The sequence below is a fragment of the Apiospora aurea genome (assembly GCF_038362705.1).
Source record: "Apiospora aurea strain CBS 24483 chromosome Unknown utg000002l_segment0_segment0, whole genome shotgun sequence".
Classification (NCBI taxonomy): Eukaryota; Fungi; Ascomycota; class Sordariomycetes; order Amphisphaeriales; family Apiosporaceae; genus Apiospora; species Apiospora aurea.
Window position 1 is genome coordinate 4,172,312 of NW_027117389.1, and position 19,166 is coordinate 4,191,477.

General features: G+C 53.6%; 6 protein-coding genes across 6 annotated transcripts; 2 read left to right on the plus strand and 4 right to left on the minus strand.

Moving 5' to 3' along the window:
- Window positions 1-577: 577 nt before the first annotated feature.
- Window positions 578-3,998, minus strand: PG986_003658 (uncharacterized protein; the record flags this gene model as incomplete). The annotated part of the gene is made up of 7 exons (XM_066839880.1): window positions 578-688; window positions 799-990; window positions 1,099-1,528; window positions 1,627-1,917; window positions 2,300-2,321; window positions 2,445-3,662; window positions 3,725-3,998. 7 exons carry the CDS (start codon window positions 3,996-3,998, stop codon window positions 578-580), a joined length of 2,538 nt encoding a protein of 845 aa, XP_066704944.1.
- Window positions 3,999-4,473: 475 nt separating this feature from the next.
- On the plus strand, window positions 4,474-6,655 carry PG986_003659 (Het domain protein; the record flags this gene model as incomplete). The annotated part of the gene is made up of 2 exons (XM_066839881.1): window positions 4,474-6,453; window positions 6,572-6,655. The coding sequence occupies 2 exons, from the start codon at window positions 4,474-4,476 to the stop codon at window positions 6,653-6,655; spliced, it is 2,064 nt and encodes a 687-aa protein (XP_066704945.1).
- Window positions 6,656-8,548: 1,893 nt separating this feature from the next.
- PG986_003660 (uncharacterized protein) lies at window positions 8,549-11,077 on the minus strand (the record flags this gene model as incomplete). The annotated part of the gene is made up of 1 exon (XM_066839882.1): window positions 8,549-11,077. The coding sequence occupies one exon, from the start codon at window positions 11,075-11,077 to the stop codon at window positions 8,549-8,551; it is 2,529 nt and encodes an 842-aa protein (XP_066704946.1).
- Window positions 11,078-11,616: 539 nt separating this feature from the next.
- PG986_003661 (uncharacterized protein) lies at window positions 11,617-12,479 on the minus strand (the record flags this gene model as incomplete). The annotated part of the gene is made up of 3 exons (XM_066839883.1): window positions 11,617-11,778; window positions 11,872-12,302; window positions 12,401-12,479. 3 exons carry the CDS (start codon window positions 12,477-12,479, stop codon window positions 11,617-11,619), a joined length of 672 nt encoding a protein of 223 aa, XP_066704947.1.
- A 347-nt stretch (window positions 12,480-12,826) lies between these two features.
- Window positions 12,827-13,459, minus strand: PG986_003662 (uncharacterized protein; the record flags this gene model as incomplete). Its single annotated transcript, XM_066839884.1, has 1 exon — window positions 12,827-13,459. The coding sequence occupies one exon, from the start codon at window positions 13,457-13,459 to the stop codon at window positions 12,827-12,829; it is 633 nt and encodes a 210-aa protein (XP_066704948.1).
- A 2,753-nt stretch (window positions 13,460-16,212) lies between these two features.
- On the plus strand, window positions 16,213-17,996 carry PG986_003663 (uncharacterized protein; the record flags this gene model as incomplete). Its single annotated transcript, XM_066839885.1, has 3 exons — window positions 16,213-16,223; window positions 16,286-16,804; window positions 17,378-17,996. The coding sequence occupies 3 exons, from the start codon at window positions 16,213-16,215 to the stop codon at window positions 17,994-17,996; spliced, it is 1,149 nt and encodes a 382-aa protein (XP_066704949.1).
- Window positions 17,997-19,166: the final 1,170 nt, after the last annotated feature.

The following is a 19,166-nucleotide window of genomic DNA, read 5'->3' on the forward strand; positions in this document are numbered from 1 at the left end:
CCGGGACCGCTAAGAATGTAACGTGTCATGGTGGAATGGAATATCTGGGCCGACCCCTCTTTGCTGCCGAATCTTGGTCCCATCTCCCCCGATTATCGTACGTGGCCCAGCCCAGAAAAATCTTGTCTTGGAGGAGGCGCCGGGCAGGCATTCCTAAAACGACAAAACCAAGCCCTACAAGTGGGCACGGCATCGCAGACTAGTTCGTACGGTCGAGATGCATGTCAGCGGTGGTCAAAACGCTAACGTCCAAGCGTCGGGACTAAGAGTGAGGGTCTGTCAGGGGTATAAACGCTAAATTGCGGACGAGACGGTCTAGCGTCCGCAGCTAGGGAGACGGGGATCAACGGGTCGACGGGTGTGGCACTAAAGTCCGGCTCTGATGGGTTTGGTTTTGGTGGCTTCTTTTTATAGTCTCGCTCGAGTACGCAGCCTCGCAATCTCAAGACACCCCCCCCCGCTAACGTCAGGTCATAGCAGATTGGTATGATATAGTGACAACCTGAGGACTAACTACTAACAAATATCTCCCTCCTGCAGCCTTTGCCGTAGAATGTAGTCAAATTATAGTGTTTCGTTACCCTAGGTGCTCCATCCCAGGTTGCATGGCCTCGGCCTTCAGAAGATCATTCGCAATGTTCATATCCTCAACTGACGGCATGTTGACAATCATCAAGTATAAGATACCCTTGAACGCAGATGAATTACCTATCAGGATGACTTCTCGTGAACTGCTGGTAAGAGAGAAAGAACAGGAGCGGGATGGAATACTTGTCCTGTTGGGTACAAATAACTTACAGGTTTGACCTTGCGCTCTTTGGGCTCTCTATCCGGGTGTTTGCGCTGTCGCCTTTCCGCCTTGCGCTCCTGTTTCTCTGCCTTTCTCTCCTGCTTGGCTTCTCTCTTCTCCTGTTTCCTGACGTCTTTCGGGGTCAACTCTGCCTTCGGGTCCAGGAGAGAGCCGATCGTGCTTGTGGGGTTCTTCCTTTGCTGTACGCATCATAATTAGAAATGCATGTAAAACATCTGGAAGGGATGATGGTGGCAACACAGATGACTGTTTAGGGTATACTGTGGAACATGGGGTTGTGCACTTACAAATTTCCTTTGAGCCTTGAGATCTTGCCGAGACTGTAGAGACGCAGCCGTTTCTGCGATCTTCTTCGTAAAGCTGTTTCCACCTGTTCTGGGTTCCGCCTTAACGCTGCTATCGTCACTGGTATCGCTATCCCCGTCGTCATAGGGAGGCGGGGGTTCGTCGTTGGGGTCGGGGAAGATTAGTTCGGCCGTGACCGGGAACTGTGCAGCACCTACGACGCCGTCGTTGCTTCGGAACCTGGCCTGCGACTGGGAAGCTTGCGGTGGAGTTGGTGGTGGCGATGCCTCGGTGAAAGTGGCACTATGGTCGGCCCCGAGGTCGAACTTCACTTTATTGCTGCGCGATCTGATATCATAGGCCATGATCATGCAGTACAGACCGTGGGGACGGAACAGCTCGTCATTCATCTTCTCCAAGTAGCTGTTCTGACTAGGGAGTCATAGGTTGTTCCAGTAAAAGGCTCTGACGTATACATTTCAAGTGGGCGGTGAAGTGCATAGCTTGGGAAGGAGATGAGCAAAACGTACCTGGATCTGGACCTCACCTCCGTGACGACACCAGCCGCTACTTGCACGCCCAGCCCCACGAGCCCGGCTATTGGCGTGACCGCTGACGGAACCATGCCTGCGGCTCCGCCGGCAAGGTTAAAGGCGCTCAGGATCGGATGTGCCGAGACGGCGGCATTGAGCCCGTCAAGGAAGGCCAGGAAGGTGGTCTCGTCGATGCCGCAGCGGAGCAGGTCGGGCGCGTATGCTCGGATGAAGCCCCGATCGCGTTTCTTGGGGCGTCGCTGGGGGATGACGACGACGTGGGGGGAGCTTTCCCGGCAACGTACTCCCCAAAACCGAGGCCATGGAGGGCGGGACCGCTTGGCCCGCAGAGGAAGTTGGGTTCAGAGGGCCGGGTGCATACATTCTGATGGTGAAAGCTGCAGTCACGAACTGTTCAATAAGTTTGTATACTGGGCTACTACCGGACTATTTATCGAGCCTGGGCACTCTGGTCACGTAACACGAAGTGCCAAACTACATGAAGATCGCTTTACAGCCACCTTCTGTCATTGGATATCGAAGGAACCAAATGTGGGTAAGTCAGCGTGTTGTTCCGAAACGTGACGGGGCTTACGCAGTTATTCTCTGTCTCGGGACATGATGCCCAATCGGGAAGTTTAGTAAGCAAAAGATACAAAGACGAAAATACCGTTTACCAAAGTTGGTAGAGTCTTCATGCAAGTATAGCCCAGCAAGTCTGACAAGGCCAGAAATCATGACTACACTTTAGAAGATCCTCAACTTCAAGCAGCCACGGCTATGTCAGGCTCGACCTATATTTCATGGGCCCATACATTTTATCGCTTGTCCACCAGACATAGACAGTATCCGGCCCCAGTCGGAGTCATCACTACGAAGCTCCTCTGTTCTGCGTTGTCCGTGGTGCTGCCGCAGGGGCGGCCCTCTGGGCCGCATTTCGTAGGTCTGCGCATGTGAGACCCAAGACTCGGTCAAGCTTGGACCCGGTGCACCTGCTTCTGCAGCGCTTGGTTGGGGCTGTTGCTGTTGTTGTCCTGGTGTTGCAGCCTGGCTGTTCTTCTGCGCGAGTCTTTCCCACGCCGCGTCCTCCTCGGGAAGTAGCTTCCCCGGGAAGAAGATGGGCAGGAGACTTCTTCCGCACGCAGGATACTTGGATTCCAACTCCAGCAGTGCGCCCATGGCCGTCATCTGACCCACGACCCCGCGGAACTCAAGATGTATCCCCAGTGAGCTTGGATTTCGCCTCCACCCGATGACGAAAGCGTTCTGGAGCATCCCGATCCCTCCGATTGCCAGTAGGTATGCAGTGTTCGTCTTAATACCGGCAGCAGCAATGAGTAAGCACACCCACAGCACGGAAACAATAGCTAGGCACAATCGTGTGCCTAAGCCGGAAGAAGCGTGGCTCATCCTGGACGAGACGGCCAGATCTTCCAAGTTGAGCCCCTTGCCGTTACCGAGAATAAGAATCGCGTGTTGCGTGCCATTTCCCCTCGTTAGTATATAATCGTTATGTGAACCTCGACGGCATGCCCACTTCTCGTTCTTCCACTGCGGCAGGCATCCTATCACCAAAGCCAGAATTGTGCCAGACATCGTGATCATCAAAATTGTCCAATCACTGTCCTTGGCCATGGGTATAGATGAAATTGCTAGTTGCATGATTGTGACACCGAGCCCGCTCCAATATACGAAGTCGTGGGTTGGATCGCCTGCGATTTTAGATTTGCTCGGCTCATAGATGGAGATACACAAGCCGGTCTGTCCAGGCTTCGGTCCATGAGTTCCTGTACGGATGTGACGCTTCATGTATCGATGGCGCTCTTCTAGCATCCCGTCAAGCCTATTACGGACGGCTGTGTCCATCCAGGCATCGAAGTCTCGTACCACGCGACTAATGACCCAGCTTGTGTTGGCTCGGTGGTATCCATTCTTTGCCGTTACCACCGAGCAGGAGACCTCCGGGTTGGATGGCATCAGCCTCTTATCGCCAATACTTGCCAGGAGTGTGGTGACCGCATATGAGACCCAGCCTTACTGCAATATTAGCCACGTGACTCTTGACTTTGGACACGATATACAAAGCAATGCGTACCAAAAGAAAGAGTCACAGGTGTTAGAACACCACCTGCTAACTGAGCAAGTGCCTTGTTAACAAGATCCCCACCCAATAGAAGAAGTACAGAAAATACATCCGCTGGTTGAGTCCACTGAGCTCTAAAGGTTTCGACGGGGTCCGCGGAGATATCATCCGGGTCTCGATAGGCCAGGGGTGGAGAGGCGAAAGAAATGGGAGGCATGGGAGAAGCACTAACTTCGGCTTGATCTAGAGCTAACCAATGGAGCGATGTTTCGACTGAGAAACTCATGTTGGCTTGGCTTCAAGGAGGGTTGTTGGACGCCTGTAAACTTCAGCCTGGCCGGAGGCTGCTAACTGCCCTGCATATCTGATTGGATATTGGTGGCTGCACTATAAGGTGCGGTAGCTGTTGGTAGTGGTTCGATAGTTGCTGATACGACCTGTTCCCGAGCCTTGTCTTTTCAAGCAATCATAGCCCGCCACGTGAATGCATTATGCACGAGCCTCAGCCACCAACGGTAGATGCTTCCTACGTCACTTCATACCTCTTCTCTTCGTTAAGCTCTGTGCGTGACTTTCTTCTTGACTCTCTTGATTCGGCCATATGAAGAGAACTGGTACTCCAATAATCGAACAGGATTGAGAGTTGGTAACACGCAATAACTTCTCGATCACTCCTGGCCTGCTTGGCCTTTATGCGTTCTATGACATCAAATCCATTCATTTTAGCTGTGAGGTGATACTTCTCCAGAGCCCCTACTGCAATGGAGCACCTCTTCTGGTATGCGAATTCACCAGAGGAGACCAAGGCGGCGTGCAGAGAATCAACGCTCGCAGCAGACTGGAATGACCTGCAGGAGCCTCCTCCACCACTCGTCGACCCCAAAACGCCTTGGCTTGGATTTGACCACGACAGCTTGCCATTCGTCCAGTTGGCAGACTACCCCACAGCTGCGGGTTTTAACCTACATGAGATATGGTGCAGCGAGCTTCGACAGGCTCACGGTACCTTCCAGGGGCTCACCAGTGAAAACATCGGCGACAGAGCTAGTGCCTTTCTACAATCATGGCTCTTCTTTGGGCTTCTGGAGTCCGTGGTTGACAAGAAAATCCGTATTTCGTATTTCACCCGGGACCATGACGAGAAAACATACCTCTATACTCGCAACCTACACTTTTGTCTGCAATCCAAAGTATTCAGCATCCGTGCCAACCCCGAGACGAAACTGGAAACGAGTGTCCGAATACAGAAACTATTGCTGGAAACGAACAGATGGGTTTCAAGATTTGCTTATTGGGGTCACCCCAGCTTCAGGCCTAAACTTGACCAGCAATACCCGACCTTTATGAACCGACTGGAAGCAGCCGTGCCGGCCATCGTGAGGTTAGCAGAGGCCATCGAGGAAACCAGGCTATACAGTCTGGTGGACTGTCCCACCATCGGTACCCTTACCTGGCACTACTCCGACGACATCGCGCATGCTCGGAAGAAGCGCCTCCAGAGTCTCGGCTGGTGCGACTTCCAGATCAAAATGATGGAGGAAACACTCGGGCAATCCACCATCGACTGGATCGCTGCGAGCCACTTGGCACAAGACCCCAAGGGTCACAAGACGTGTAAGGCGGAGGCGTGCGCGCGGAACGACATTGACCCCAGGACATACGAACAATCTCATCGATGTGCCGGTCTATCGTGCGAAAAGCTGCCCGTCGATCTCCAGAGGGTGGTCGACATCTTGAACGCGGGCGGCATACCCATAGTGTCGCTCCGAAACTCGGATGGTAGACTGGATCTCGCGGTTCGAGGCACCGCTCGAACGTCCGCGGGCAATTACATTGCATTCTCTCACGTCTGGGCCGACGGGCTGGGTGGTGCCACGGAGATCGGACTTAATCGTTGCCAGGTACAGAGGCTTGACAAGCTGTGCAGGAAGGTCAGAGGTGGCAGAGACACATGGTTTTGGTTAGATTGTCTCTGTATACCCAGCAAGAAGGCAGTCGGTGCAGATGTCTACTACAAAGCGCTCGAGGCAATACGGGACGTCTACATCAACGCGTCCATGGTTCTGGTTATCGACAAGACCATCGAGGAATGCACCACTGCCAGCACGTGCGAACAGCTCTACGCCCGGGTGTACCTCTCGGCCTGGATGCAGCGGATGTGGACGTACGAAGAGGCCGTGCTCGCGAAGGACCTCCGCTTCGTCTTGCAGGACGGCGTGCATGTGTACTCCCCTACCACTCTACCGTCCATGCGGCGGACGGTGGCTGTGGTCTGGCAGAACTTCGCGGCCCAGCTCTATCGCTTGCGCGTGGACTTGGAGCGGCTCAACATCGGCCACATCTATCGAGCGTTCCGATACAGGCTGACGAATGTGCCGCAGGAGGAGTTCCTCTCCGTGGCCGGCATGCTGGATCTTGACACGGGCAAGCTACTGAGGTTAAAAGGGGCCGACCGCACACGATCCTTTTGGCTCGCTTTACGTTCTGTGCCTTCCGACGTGCCGTTTCTCGATTGTCCCAAACTAAGCGAAAACGGGTTTAGATGGGCCCCTGCTACCATGATGCACCCATCTTCCACCCTGTTGGATACGGAAGTCGAGGGTCGGAAATCGCTCTGCACCGGCAGCGGACTTCTGGGTGTCTACCTGACCGTGTCTCTGAAAACAGGTCTGATGGGGAGAAAGCATTCTGAGGGGTCGATATTCTACGTATGGGTGGACCAGAATGGCAGCGAAAGACTTGTAAGCGAGGATTGCGGGGTGCTCCTCCGAGTCTATTGCGTCGAAGCTTGGCCCGAGCCTCCTGATGCAGCTGCGTTCGACGCGATTCTGCTGGACCAGCAAACTGTTCCCTTTCTAGCAGCCGGCGAGATGGTGGCGGGAGGAGCGGCTTCTGCCGAGCTGGCAGTTGGAGACGGCGCACCACCAAGGCTTTCTTACGTAGGTCGGATGCTCATTCAGAGAATCTTGGTGGAAGAAATGACCAGAGACAAGAATACCTTGATGTTTGAGGGAAGTGACAAAGTCACGATTGACACAAACGGTACATGGGCAATGGAACACATATGTATTAGCTAGCTTCAGCAATATTATAAGCCTTTTCCATTCGGAAGACCTTTCGTAGTTGGGCGACGATGATGTACTTGGAGTTGGAACATCAGAGTCCTCAAGCCGGTGTCACCGTGTCAAGGGCAGAGATGTGAGCGGTAGCTACCCCGCCAAGCCAACCCAAACGTTTTTTGGACAAACCCAGCTTTTTGTCGTGCGCAGCCACAAACCAGCACCACTACATAGACCTACTCAGCGGCTTTATGTACAACAATCACAAGAACCTGCCTGGTTAGCTCAATCGGTAGAGCGTGAGACTCTTAATCTCAAGGCTGCGGGTTCGACCCCCGCATCGGGCTCAATTCCCGATGCATCCTACTCAGTAGAATACGTCTTTTTTTGAACTTTTTGTCATTTTTTTTCTTCTCCTTTTCTTCTGTCTTTCTTTTTCTCTTCTTCTCAACGTCTGCCTCGTCGCGCCTTGTTGCGACTCTTCCGCAAGCAATTACTACGCCTTTTTTATTAGGCAATACCAAAGCTTTACACAGATGAATTAAACAAGCAATACCTCAGTGGCGTAATCTAGTCTCATGTTTTATAGAGTGGCCAACGCATACAAGTGGCTACCCCTGGAAGGCTCCCACGAGCTGACATTCTCTGAGTTGACACTTGACAATTGTAACAAGTTTCTCCCTTTACAGCACAGTCTGGTGCCTGCATCGAAAAACCAACATGCGTTTGAAACCCAGTGCACCAGGTCTAAATCGTACGTGCCGCCTATGCGCACGCATAGCCGCCGACGCCCTGCCAGAGGAGAGGCAGGCTGCGCACGTTAGCGTCGATGATGGACAGAGACGCGGCTGGGAATGAAGTGAGGGTAGTACTGAAGTCAAGCTTTACCTCACTTTATCATGTCGTCCTCGAGTCATCTAAGAGACATATCCCCGTCTCGTGGTAGCATACCAACCCCTCGCAGCAAGGCATGCTGTCGCACGGGCTGTCCGGGGTGGCGCATTGCTGGAAAGAGGCTCGCGCGTTAGAGTGTGTGTAAAAGAAACAGGGGGCGTTGACTAGGTTGGGCCCGAATGGCAAGGAGAGCAATGAACTGAAACCCATCTTACGTCGTCGTCGCAGCGAACAACCAGGGCCGAGCCCATTGCAGCCGCAGCCAGTAGAAGAAGAATATTCCTCGAATGCATGGTTGGGAAAGAAGTGAAGCTTGGACGACTCTTAATGGGGGCAATTGAGCTGATGCAGAGAAAGTATGCTGAGTGAAGCGATCCAAGGTCGGCGATGGCGTTCTTGGTGTTTTGAATTGGAGTCTGAGTAGGTTGAACACGAAGCTTTATGAACTTCATTTGTGGCGCTGGACGACTTATAGCCATACTCATATCCCCTCTTGTAAAAACGCCTTCCTCTCTTGTGATCAGGTTTGCTTTCGAGACCGACCGTCCATTGACCGTGCCACCAGTTCGCAAACATAAGATGTAAGCCATAGACCGATTGACACATCCGAACCGTGATACTTCTACGCAAGGACAGCGGATGGAAAACACCGAGTGCCTGGCCTGAGAGGTGCGACCGTACATTAATGATTGCCTCCGCAGCTTGAAGAGAAACAAGGATGTCCATAGCTTCGTTACTATTTTTACATGATAAGGGATCGTACAGATAATTCATACAACAAACGTGCCTCGCACACTCCCGACCCTCGTACACATGTGATATATCAATCTCTCCAGACCACGAGCCTGTGATGATGATCAATTGTCGCGACATGTTTGCTTACTTAGTCAATATCCTTCAACACATCCCCGATCCTGCGACTCCGCAGCTTCTTGCCCCCCTTGGTCCGTCGCACGCCCTGCACCGAGCCCTTGCCGCCCATCAAGCTGGTCGCGCCACCCTCCGAGGCCTTGTAGATACCGCCCGAGTCGGCGTCCAGGTTGATGATGCGCGCCTTGCCCTTCATCGTACCCGCGGCCTGGGCCCGGCGGTCGCGCACGCCGCCGTCACCCGACGCGACACCGCCCTTGCCGAGGCGTACCGGCCGCTCGACGCGGGTCTTGGCACCCAGGGCCCAGAGGTCGCCCCAGCGGGACTTGCGGGCGTCGTGGTAGGCCTGCTTGCTGTAGCTCTTGGGCACCGTCCAGCGCTCGATGGTGCCGGAAGGAGTGCAAAGGTCCAGTGTGACATGGCCGTGCCTCTTGAGCGGGGGCAGAATACTCCTGGGCAGAGAGAATGGATTGGGCGCCACGTCCGTGTTTTCATACCCGACAAAGGCGGCCGTGGTGGGGTCTTCGCCCTCCTTAGGAGGCTGCGCCGGAGTGGGCGAGTTTGCAGTAATACCACGCTGGATGGCCACGAAGGAGAAGTCCACATCCTCGTGGTTGCGGTGGTTGGCACCGAGAACCCTTTGCAGGAAAGGCGGTCGGATGAATCGCTGGCTGAATCGGCAGAAGTCCTTGCGGCCGTGGGCAGTACCGGGCTCCGTGTACATGGGGCACTTCTTGTGAGTGGTGCATGGCGCAATAATCATACCGGGCTCGCGTACTCGCCGATCCTCAATCGGCATTTGGGTTTCAGGTCGCGGCTCAGAAGTCGGAGACTCGATGAAGTCGTCCAGCAAACGTTGACGAACGTCGGCCACGGCTTCAAAGCCACGGGGGTGGCCTTTCTCGACGATGATGAGAATACCTCCCTCCGGCGATAGCATCTCCCACAGGTTATCAATGAAAGCTCTGCGCTTGTGGCCGTCCTTCATGGGCATAAGCTGGTGCGAGGCAATGATAATATCGTAGCACTTTCGCGGCTGCGGTATTTGGGTGTCGCTGATATCCTCAACGTTGACTCCGGAATGCAGATAGTCGGGCAGGCGAGGAAGGAAAGTCGTGTTATGCAGGAATCGAGAGATGCGATGGCGCAAATGGTCAGACCCCACAACCACCGTCTTCTTGCTGGGCGGTCCCATGGCTGCTTTCCCCTCGGTCCCGTGCAGCAACTCCCACTCCGTCCGCAGCACTCTTTCCCACGCAACCAAGCCAGCGCCTGCGGCACCCACATCAAGTACTCGCGGTCCTTCTCCGTCGCCTCGAGCCATGAGGCCATGCATCCACTCGCGGCCCATGCGCTTCCGTAGGTCCACGAGAATGCTCATGACAGAGGCATACATGCCAGGTAAGTTAACGGCCATGAAAGTGTCTGCGTCAATCTCGCTCATACGGTGATGGCCGACCTCGACAGGAATGGGCTTCTGACCCTTGCTTCTACCTGACTGGGGCGTGGCAACAGAGTCCGGTAAACCGGCACCGCCATAGGCCCTTTCGGCAGCCTCTTGGACGTGCTTCAGGTCAGTACGTGCCAGCAAGGCCGCGATCGGCTTGACAAGGCCATTCTTGGGCAGGTGGACGGTGCTGGGATTGCCCCTCCATTGGTTGACCTTGGTGTAGGGATGAACGCGAGCATCCGGGTCGAAGTCCGGATCGAACTCGGCATCCGCAACACCATCCTCTTCCGGGTCTTCCTCCTCCTCGGGGTATTCTTCCTCTTCCAGGGGTTCCTGTTGCTCTTCAAGGGGATCTTCCTCGAGCGGCTGCATGCTAGCTCGTTCAAAGTCCTTCTGGAGCTTCATGAGCGCATCGAACTCGCGCTTGTTCTTGGCGACGACCTTGATGTAATCGATTCCAACACCGGACGGGATATCAGGTTCTTCAGCGCCCGTCTCAGTCGACACTTGTCCGTCGCCAGCCAATGCCTCTTCGACGGCAGGTGGCGGGGCGTCGTATTCGATCGTCTCGAGCTCCCCGTCTTCGTTTTCCCTAAGCAGGGTATGCTTGGTGGGTTCGTAGATGTAATCGCCATGCGCCTCGTTCAGAAAGGCCTTGTGGATGGGCATGCCCACATCTTCGGGTCGGGTCTCTCGCAGGGGCGGGCCGTAGAGGCGCGTGTACAGCTTCAGCTCAGCTTCGTCCAAGTAACCTCGCGGGAGAGTGTCGCCGAACTGGGCTTTGGCCTGGCGCACCACTAGCTCGATGTCGCCGGGCTTCTCTGTCGTGGAGATGGGCACTTCGGGCACCTCGGGCTCTTCGGGCGATGTGGACTTGGTCGGATCTTCGTTGGCATCTTGGGCTAAGCTGCGCGTGAAGGCGAAACTGCGAGTATAGGTGGTTGCGCCAATGGCTTGTCGGGTCCTCGAGAGCCTCAAAGCTGCAGGCTGTTGGGGTCGAATAGAGGTGGTGGCGAAGCCATGCTCAAACAGATTCAGCAGCTGCGCTCTGCACCGAGGGCACGCCTTTTGCGCATTCCTGGCCGCCAACATGTTTGACAGCAGCTATACTCGAAACAACAGCAATGAAGGTGTACATAAGCGGGCAATGGTTCGAAGCAGAAAAGAGGTTCTGCGACGAGACAGAAAATTACATGTAAATCTGCATGTTGGATGCTGCGGGGCCTGGAGCTTTGTTAAGCTGAAAACCCCATCCTGCCATTGGCAGATTCCTTTCTTTTTTCGACGTGGGGTCCGTGCTAGAAGGGAGATCGTCAACTTCCAGAACCCGGTGGTGGGGGGCGGGCAGTTGAGGACCCCCAATTGACGCTCCGCATGCCAATCTGACCAGCAAAGCGATACGTCTTCACGATGTGGTTCTGATGCAACTGTGTATCTTCGTGTCCCTTCCAAGGATATACGAACAGCCAGCTCCATTTTGGCTTCATTATAATGGGAAAATGATGTTATGCAGCGTAATAAGAGTTTATATGCAACGCTAAACCCGTGAATGAGGTATGGAATCAAATACAGCCGCCGAATCAACCGAAACTCCTCTGGCACCAGGTATATATCAACGCAACAAGGGCTGTTCAGCTACCACCCAGGTCAGCCAGCGTCCGCACGCCGCCGGATGGTCGTGCCGCATCGCCCTGGCCCCCGACCTTCTTTCCGCCCGTTCCCCTGCCGAAGACGGTGTTGCTCGGTTTGTGGACGTTGAAATCGGAGTTCTCGGCAGCCTTGTACGGGTCAAACTAAGAGAGAAAGAAGCAACGTTAGCGAATTGACTTGGGGGACGTGATCGATAATTCTTGACATAGGTAAATCAACAGGCATGGATTGCTTACCGAGAATAGAGAAACAAAGTAGAGTCCGAAGAAGGTCAGCATAGCGTTGAAGAGGCCAAACGAGCTGAAGCCCCAAGGCCGCGAGAGCCTCTGCCCGCCGCGCGAGCCCGCCGCGCCGGGTCCGCCGAGCGTGCGGCCGGGCGTCTTGAAGACGGCGCCCTGGGCGCCGCCCGCGCCGGCGAGCTTGACGGCCTTCTCGACGCCGGCGGTCAGGGCCGGGGGGTTGGCGCCCTGGATGGTCTCGATGACGGCGCCGCTCTTGAAGATGAGGAAGGTGGGCATGGCGCGCACGCCGTGGGCGCCCGCGATCGGCTGCTGGTTGTCGACGTTGACCTTGCAAAAGGTGATCTTGCCGGGCTTGGAGAACTTGGTCGACAGCGACTCGAACGTCGGCGCGACCATCTTGCAGGGCCCGCACCAGTCGGCGTAGACTATGCATCAGAAGCACAAAGCATGTTAGCGACGATGGAGCGATTGAGTGATTGACTGGCAGTTGAGGGATGCGCATTTGTTGCTGGGGCATACGTACAGTCGGCGACCACGATGGTCGAAGAGCCCAGGATACGTTGCCACTCGGCCTGGGAAGAAATGTTGACGGTCGCAGACATCTTGGATGAGTATATAAAAGGTTCGCTAACGACAGAGGATTAATTCGCGCTCGAAAAAGACGTCGTCGTCAGGCCGTAGATGTAGGTGGTAATTGTCGGTTGCGACGGTGCCTGCCTAGAGCTGGTGGATTGCTGATGATAAAGCCGGTCCCGCCTCCAGATAAAGCTGAAGTGTCCACTAAACCTGTCGCCCCACTTGGGTGGCATACCCCCCCCTCTCCCCCGTACTTGAATATCGCGGCATCACGAAATGCATACAACAACAACCACGTGTAAATATGTCCCTATTCATAATCTCAGATGACACCAAAAGTTGATTCTTGCCTAGTACTATGACTTTGTAGCTTCTAGGTCAGGTATTTCTCTAGCTCCTCCAAGAAAGATTGTAAGGCAGTATTCACCGAACCTTTGTTCAAGTCAATCTTCTCGGCGTCGGGGCTGTACTCGACGTTCTCCACATCCGGCTGTAGGGACAACCAACAGGCCAACAGCAACCCCTCCACCACCCAAGCTTTCCGTTCCTCCTTGTCCGGGAAAGGATGGTTATGAGACCCCAAGTGAACCTCCTGCTTCTCAAATGCCGCTATGTACCTGTCCACCCAGCTGTCGTAGGCCTTGTTCCACGCATCGCCGTACCGCTCCCCCAGCTCGTCTTCGTCCACCTGGAACTCACCCTCCGGGTTTCCCGGCCAAGTTGAGTCATACCAGACAAAGCCTGCTATGTATTCGGGAAACATCCTGTACTTGTAGCCGGGCTGTTTGCTCTGTGCGCCCGGTTCTGGTTCCGGTTCGGCAGCGGCTAAATGGCTACTTGCGCCATCAGGTCCTGAAGTCTCAACTGTGTTGTAATGGACGGTAATTGATTTATCTGGATCGACAGTAACAACAAGGCCGTAGATCGTCTCTATGGTGACATTGCTGATGTAACCCAAAGTGGGGATGAGTTGAAGTAAAATTTGAGCTGAATTGAGGTTCGACATCATGGGTGTATGTGAGTGGTGCAATGGATGAATGCGAGCTCGGGCAATGAGAAAAGTGCTTCATGTCGACGAAACGAGATTATGTTCAATTTAAGTACATGCTAAGTTTCTGAGAATTGGTTGCCTCAACGCCAAAGCCAGGCGGAAAGTCGTTGTTGGTGGCATACTATATTCACAGTACACCTGCATGAGCTGCGCCTCGTGCCCACTGTCACTCCCACCCCTCCAAGCGCCTAATTAGCCGCCTCTGGCCGGTGACTGACCGAGGTCGTGACCTTGAGCGTCACGCTCGATCCCGGTTCGACTACTGCGATACTCACATTTCAATAATTAGAACCAACTGCCCAGATGGTTGACTGGCTCATCGGGGATGTCGATTTCAGAGTTCCTACCAACCAGCGCGTACGGTCTCTCGGTTATCATCGCCATTGGTGGGTGAAGTCCTAGAGCCACCAACTGCTGGTCCCGGCCAATCTTGAAACGATGTGCTTATTCAAAGTGACTGCTATTGTTGACGGAGTCTCGTGATGGTGGTTTGCTGTTGGTTCAGAATAGAAATGACTCCTTTGGATATATTTAACGTGGTTTACCACTACGCGACGCATATCACTTGGCGACGCACCTCAATTCAATTCCAATACAATTAAACTTCAACGCGTAATACCTCCACAACCATAATGCCTAATCAATCCCAAGAAGATCGGATAGTTTTAGCAATTCAAGCGACACGAAACGGACCGAATCAAATAAGCCAAAGAGCAGCAGCAAAAGCTTACAACATACCCGAATCAACTTTACGCCATCGAATCCACGGCCGAACTTCAGAACGCGAAATCCGACCGAAACGACGTAAAATAAATCCAACTGAAGAGGAGGTACTTCGCAAGCATATAATTGATCTGGATATCCGAGGGATGCCTCCCGATCTCGCTGGTGTAGAAGATATGGCTAATCTCCTTACCGCGTCGCGCGGCGGCGACCGCGTCGGCAAGCACTGGGTCAGGCGCTTTATCGACCGCAACCCGGACCTGAAGACCAAAATGAATCGTCGGTACGATTACCAGAGGGCTCTTTGCGAGGATTCTAAAGTTATTTCTGCCTGGTTTGCGCTGGTCGCGAATATAAAGGCGAAATACGGGATCGTCGACGAAGACATCTGGAATTTCGACGAGACCGGCTTCATGATGGGCATGATCGGGTCAACACTCGTCGTAACACGCGCCGAGCGGCGTGGAAAGGCGAAGTCGGTCCAGCCTGGTAATCGGGAATGGTCAACGGCGATTGAATGCATTAATTCGCAGGGCTGGTGCATTCCGCCGTTCTTGATCGTTCAAGGCCAATATCACCTCGCGAACTGGTCCCGCGAAACCGATTTACCGGGCGACTGGGTGATCAAGCCGACTTCCAATGGCTGGACCAACAACGAGACAGGCCTAGACTGGATCAAACACTTCGATAAACATACCAGATCGCAGACGAAGGGTCGCTACCGCCTCCTGATTCTCGACGGCCACGAGAGCCACATTTCGGCCGAATTCGAGGCATACTGCCAGGACAACGATATTATCACTATTAGTATGCCTCCCCATTCATCGCACTTGCTCCAACCTCTCGATATAGCACTTTATTCGCCTTTAAAACGTGCTTATTCGAAAGAAATCGAGCTATTTATCAAGGCTTCTATAAACCATATTACCAAGCTCGAGTTCTTTATCGCCTTTAAAGCCGCGCATTTTACTGTTTTTACGGAAGCCAACATCAAATCTGGATTCAGCGCATCTGGTTTAGTACCTCATAACCCTGACGAGGTAATTAGCAAGCTGAATGTGCGTCTCCGGACGCCTACACCTAACCCATCCCGTCCAGGGACGGCCAGTACCTACGACCCTCAAACGCCGTCCAACCCCAACAAACAACTAAGCACTCTACTTATATCAAAAAGAGGGTGTCTACCCATCAAGGAAGCTCTCCGACGCCGATTTTAGATGCGGTAGACCAGATGGCGAAGGGTATGACCAAAATGGCCCATGAAATGACCCTTATGCGCGATAGGATGCATATGCTGGAGGAGGCTAATTTGGCACTTTCTAAGCGCCGGAGAGCCAAAAAGTCGCGAGTCCAGCTTGGAGGAGCCCTTACTATTGAGGAATCTCAGCAGCTACAGGACGAGAAGGCAAAAGGGAAGCGTTCAGCGCCCGATGAAGGTGAAAATGGGGGTTCGTCGAAGCGGAGGGCGACCGGTGGAAGGCGCTGTGGTGTTTGCGGCGAGACAGGTCATAATGCGCGAACATGTGAAAAGGATATAGAATCAAGCGAGGAATCGGATAGCGAGTAGTTTTAATTGATTTTAAGCGTTGTGGTTGAATTAATTTATGTAAAAGGGTCGAGAAGTGGAAAAGGTGCGTCGCCAAGTGATATGCGTCGCGTAGTGGTAAACCACGTTACTGCTTAGCGGTGTCTATATAAATTTCGTCCTTGAGCGGTACTGGCTGGTATTTCTGGATATATCAGCTCAGATCGTTCCCACTACCTACATTGCATCTTACTGTTGTTTCATGTCTTGTCTTGTTCTTCTTGTACAAATCATATGATTGATGTGGTAGCACCCAAGACAATATTTTGCAGCGGCTCAATCCCCTATACGTTAACGACTTTACTGCCATTCGCCTGGAGTGATCGGCAGTCTGAACAACAAAACGAAACCCCCCCGTTTTCGAAAACTGTCTAACAAGTACTAGAGCTAGGCTGCAGTCATGTCCAACACGTGAGCCATACTCTATTATTCCCGTGTCTATCCTGGCAGAACGTTGACATCAACTCTTCCAGTAAACGCAACCAGTATATCGACACCATCGCGGCCAAAGGCCATAAGATCACCAGAGACCAGGTGATCCATGCCTGGCCTATTCACCCCCACGGAACCAGCGAGTACCCCGTCCCACCTGGCCAAACCCGTCCAGATCACGTGTGGGTGGAACACGGAGGCGAGAAGAGCGGGCTCCACCATGTCACTTACAAGCATGGTAAGGACTACACCAAAATAGGGGTCCCTCCCGAGACACAGGAGAAAAGACTTCCCCAGTACATGGAGGCTTCGACGACGGTTGGAAGACATATCGGCTATGCATCCAAAAAGGAAGGGCGGCCGGTCATGTCTACGTACTTTAAGGATGAGCAGCGCGTTGTTAGAAATGGCGTGACAGTCGCTGATAATGGATACGTGGTTGGCATGAACCCGTTGGCGAAAGAGACAGTCCGACGGAGGCCAGGGGATCCGCAGGAGGTGAGCGACAGGACCATGGAGAACCTCTACTACTATCCCCCCCAACGTGCCTGCGAGACGCAGTACGCATGCTGCCCAGGCTTCCCAGCCGCATCAGGGCCAGGCACCTTATAAGCATCCTACCAACAAGTGGTGAACAGACTGGCATGTACGAGTAGTCCGTTGTACTTAGGAGCAATGGAATTATGTGACGTGGAACCGCCTTTCCGTCCAAGAGTTCCATGAAATTTGCCTTTATAGGCGCATTCTTACCTGATTGGCTCATAGGTGTATGTTGTTGGTGCAGTGTTCAGAATAACCCATCTGCTGCGCCTCATCTAACTAGATGTTTGGCGCCAAGGCCCTGGTCTGGTTGCAAGTATAGTGATAACGCAGAGGCCTCCTATTCACTCGAGACCATATATCTCAATTTATAGCAACAGCATCTTTTGTGGTGTGCCTTCAAGAGAGATTCTGACGCTTATGTTTGTTTAAGCACAACCGGATCAGGTATTATTGAAAATAGGATTTCCAACCAAACAACACCATCTGTTATCATGAACAATCATATCAGGACAATATCCGTATCAAGAGTACTACAGGTCAACAACCGCGCCGATGCACACCGCAGCACAGAGCGCCTATACGCGACGTAGATCCCCTGTTTACGGACAACACGGGCACAGGGCCACTGGTTATTATTATGATGCACACCATGAGTACGGAGCCTCCAGGCGAAGAGGCAGTGTCGCCAGCTTCTCGTCCGTCGGCTCGCCAACGACCTCACTCTATGAGGTCAGAGTTCAACGCCCGCCCACGAGAATACGGACCGCCTCTCCGCGGCCAGCCCCGGTCCGTCCCCACTCTCCATCGATGATGAGCGTGCGGGCCACGGTGGTGCAGAGCTACCTTGTTGCACAAGAAGCAGAAGCAGAAGACGACGACAAGGAGGTACCGCAGAGCCCGCCGGGTTCCGATCCGCATTCTCCCAGTCCATCGAGCCCTGACAGTCCCGTATGCCTCAGCGTATTCCCGGCGCTCCTGGCCTATGCCACGACGCAGCTGACGGTCCACGCAAAGCGCGCCGAGGAGCTCGGGGCCCAGCCAGGCGCCATGGCTCTTTTCGCCAGAGACAAGTGGCGGCGGTACTGGCTGCTGCGTGACGAGGGCCCAGTCCCGGACATGAGGGGGTATTGCGTAGAAAATGGGTTGCACGCCTGGGTGGCGGCACTGGATACCATCAAGGGCTACGAGGAGAATCACTCGTCGACATAGGACAGAGGTTGCCCGAATAATACTGATGTAGTTTGGAGGACGTTTGCCGCCAATTCCTTCCGTATTCTACTTGGAGTATAATACGACTTCATGTGGCCGTTCAGGTCTGATACGCCCAATGCAGCCAGCAATACTTCGGCCAATTTTAGTGCGGATCTCCCAAGCCACAAGTATCGTAAGAGGTACACACACCATCTCCTGTCACACTGCATGATGACGCCGAAGTGGCGTCGTCCCAAAGATGACAGCCACAGCCCACCAAGCATACATATAAGCACACTTTAGGCGAATGGCCTAGCAACGACGGTTCTGTTTAGAGTTACCAGGTACCATAGCGTTTGTGCCACGAGCTAATTCAGCTCAAGTCTGTCCCTGGACCGGTTTTGCTGAAAGCTGGACATGAATCGATCCCTTTCGATCTTCCGCAGGTCTGTTTCCGTGTCACATCAACAGCCTAGCTGGTTCTCGAGAATACATGTTGCATCTTTACATCCGTAAGCGACTTGGTTTCCAAGATGAGCCGGGGGTTGCCAACTTCATGACTAGGTGAGCTTCCTTGACTAGCTCCATGTTGTCGATCCTAGTGCTACTCAGCTTCAACCAATCAGCACGTGCCGGAGCATAAGTCCGCTCATGTTGGTCTAGAACAGGAAAGCCGCTAGTAACACAAAGAGGAAGACCAGCCACATATATGGTTGCTCAAGATTCCCATGTACGATTAGGTCATCCGGGGGCTGGGAAAGCCAATGTGCCGCATCGTCATAACGAGCTATAAATCAATGCAAATGAGACATGCTTGCAGCCCGAAACCTGGTCCGCAGGGAGAAAGCCACAGGGCTTGGAAAGGCTGGCTCGGCTGGGGGAAAGGTCTCGCCTGCCCTACGCGAACCTTGCCAGGGCGGAGCGAAGCCTCCTAGCGGCGTTGGGGGACAAAGCTTGGGCTGGAAATGGAAAAAGATAAACACAAAATCAAAACAAACAAGGTTGTGAGGAGGTGCCAAAGTCGATACCAAGGGGCCTTCCCCCAGCGAAGATCCCCAGTTGTCCAATGGCTTCCCCGGGTGAAGTTGTTTCAAGGAATCGACCGATCCGTCCTTTTTGAGATCATCACGGAAGGTTTTTCGAGAAGTGGGGGGCGGACGCCATCCACACACACGCGCGCCAAGGGAA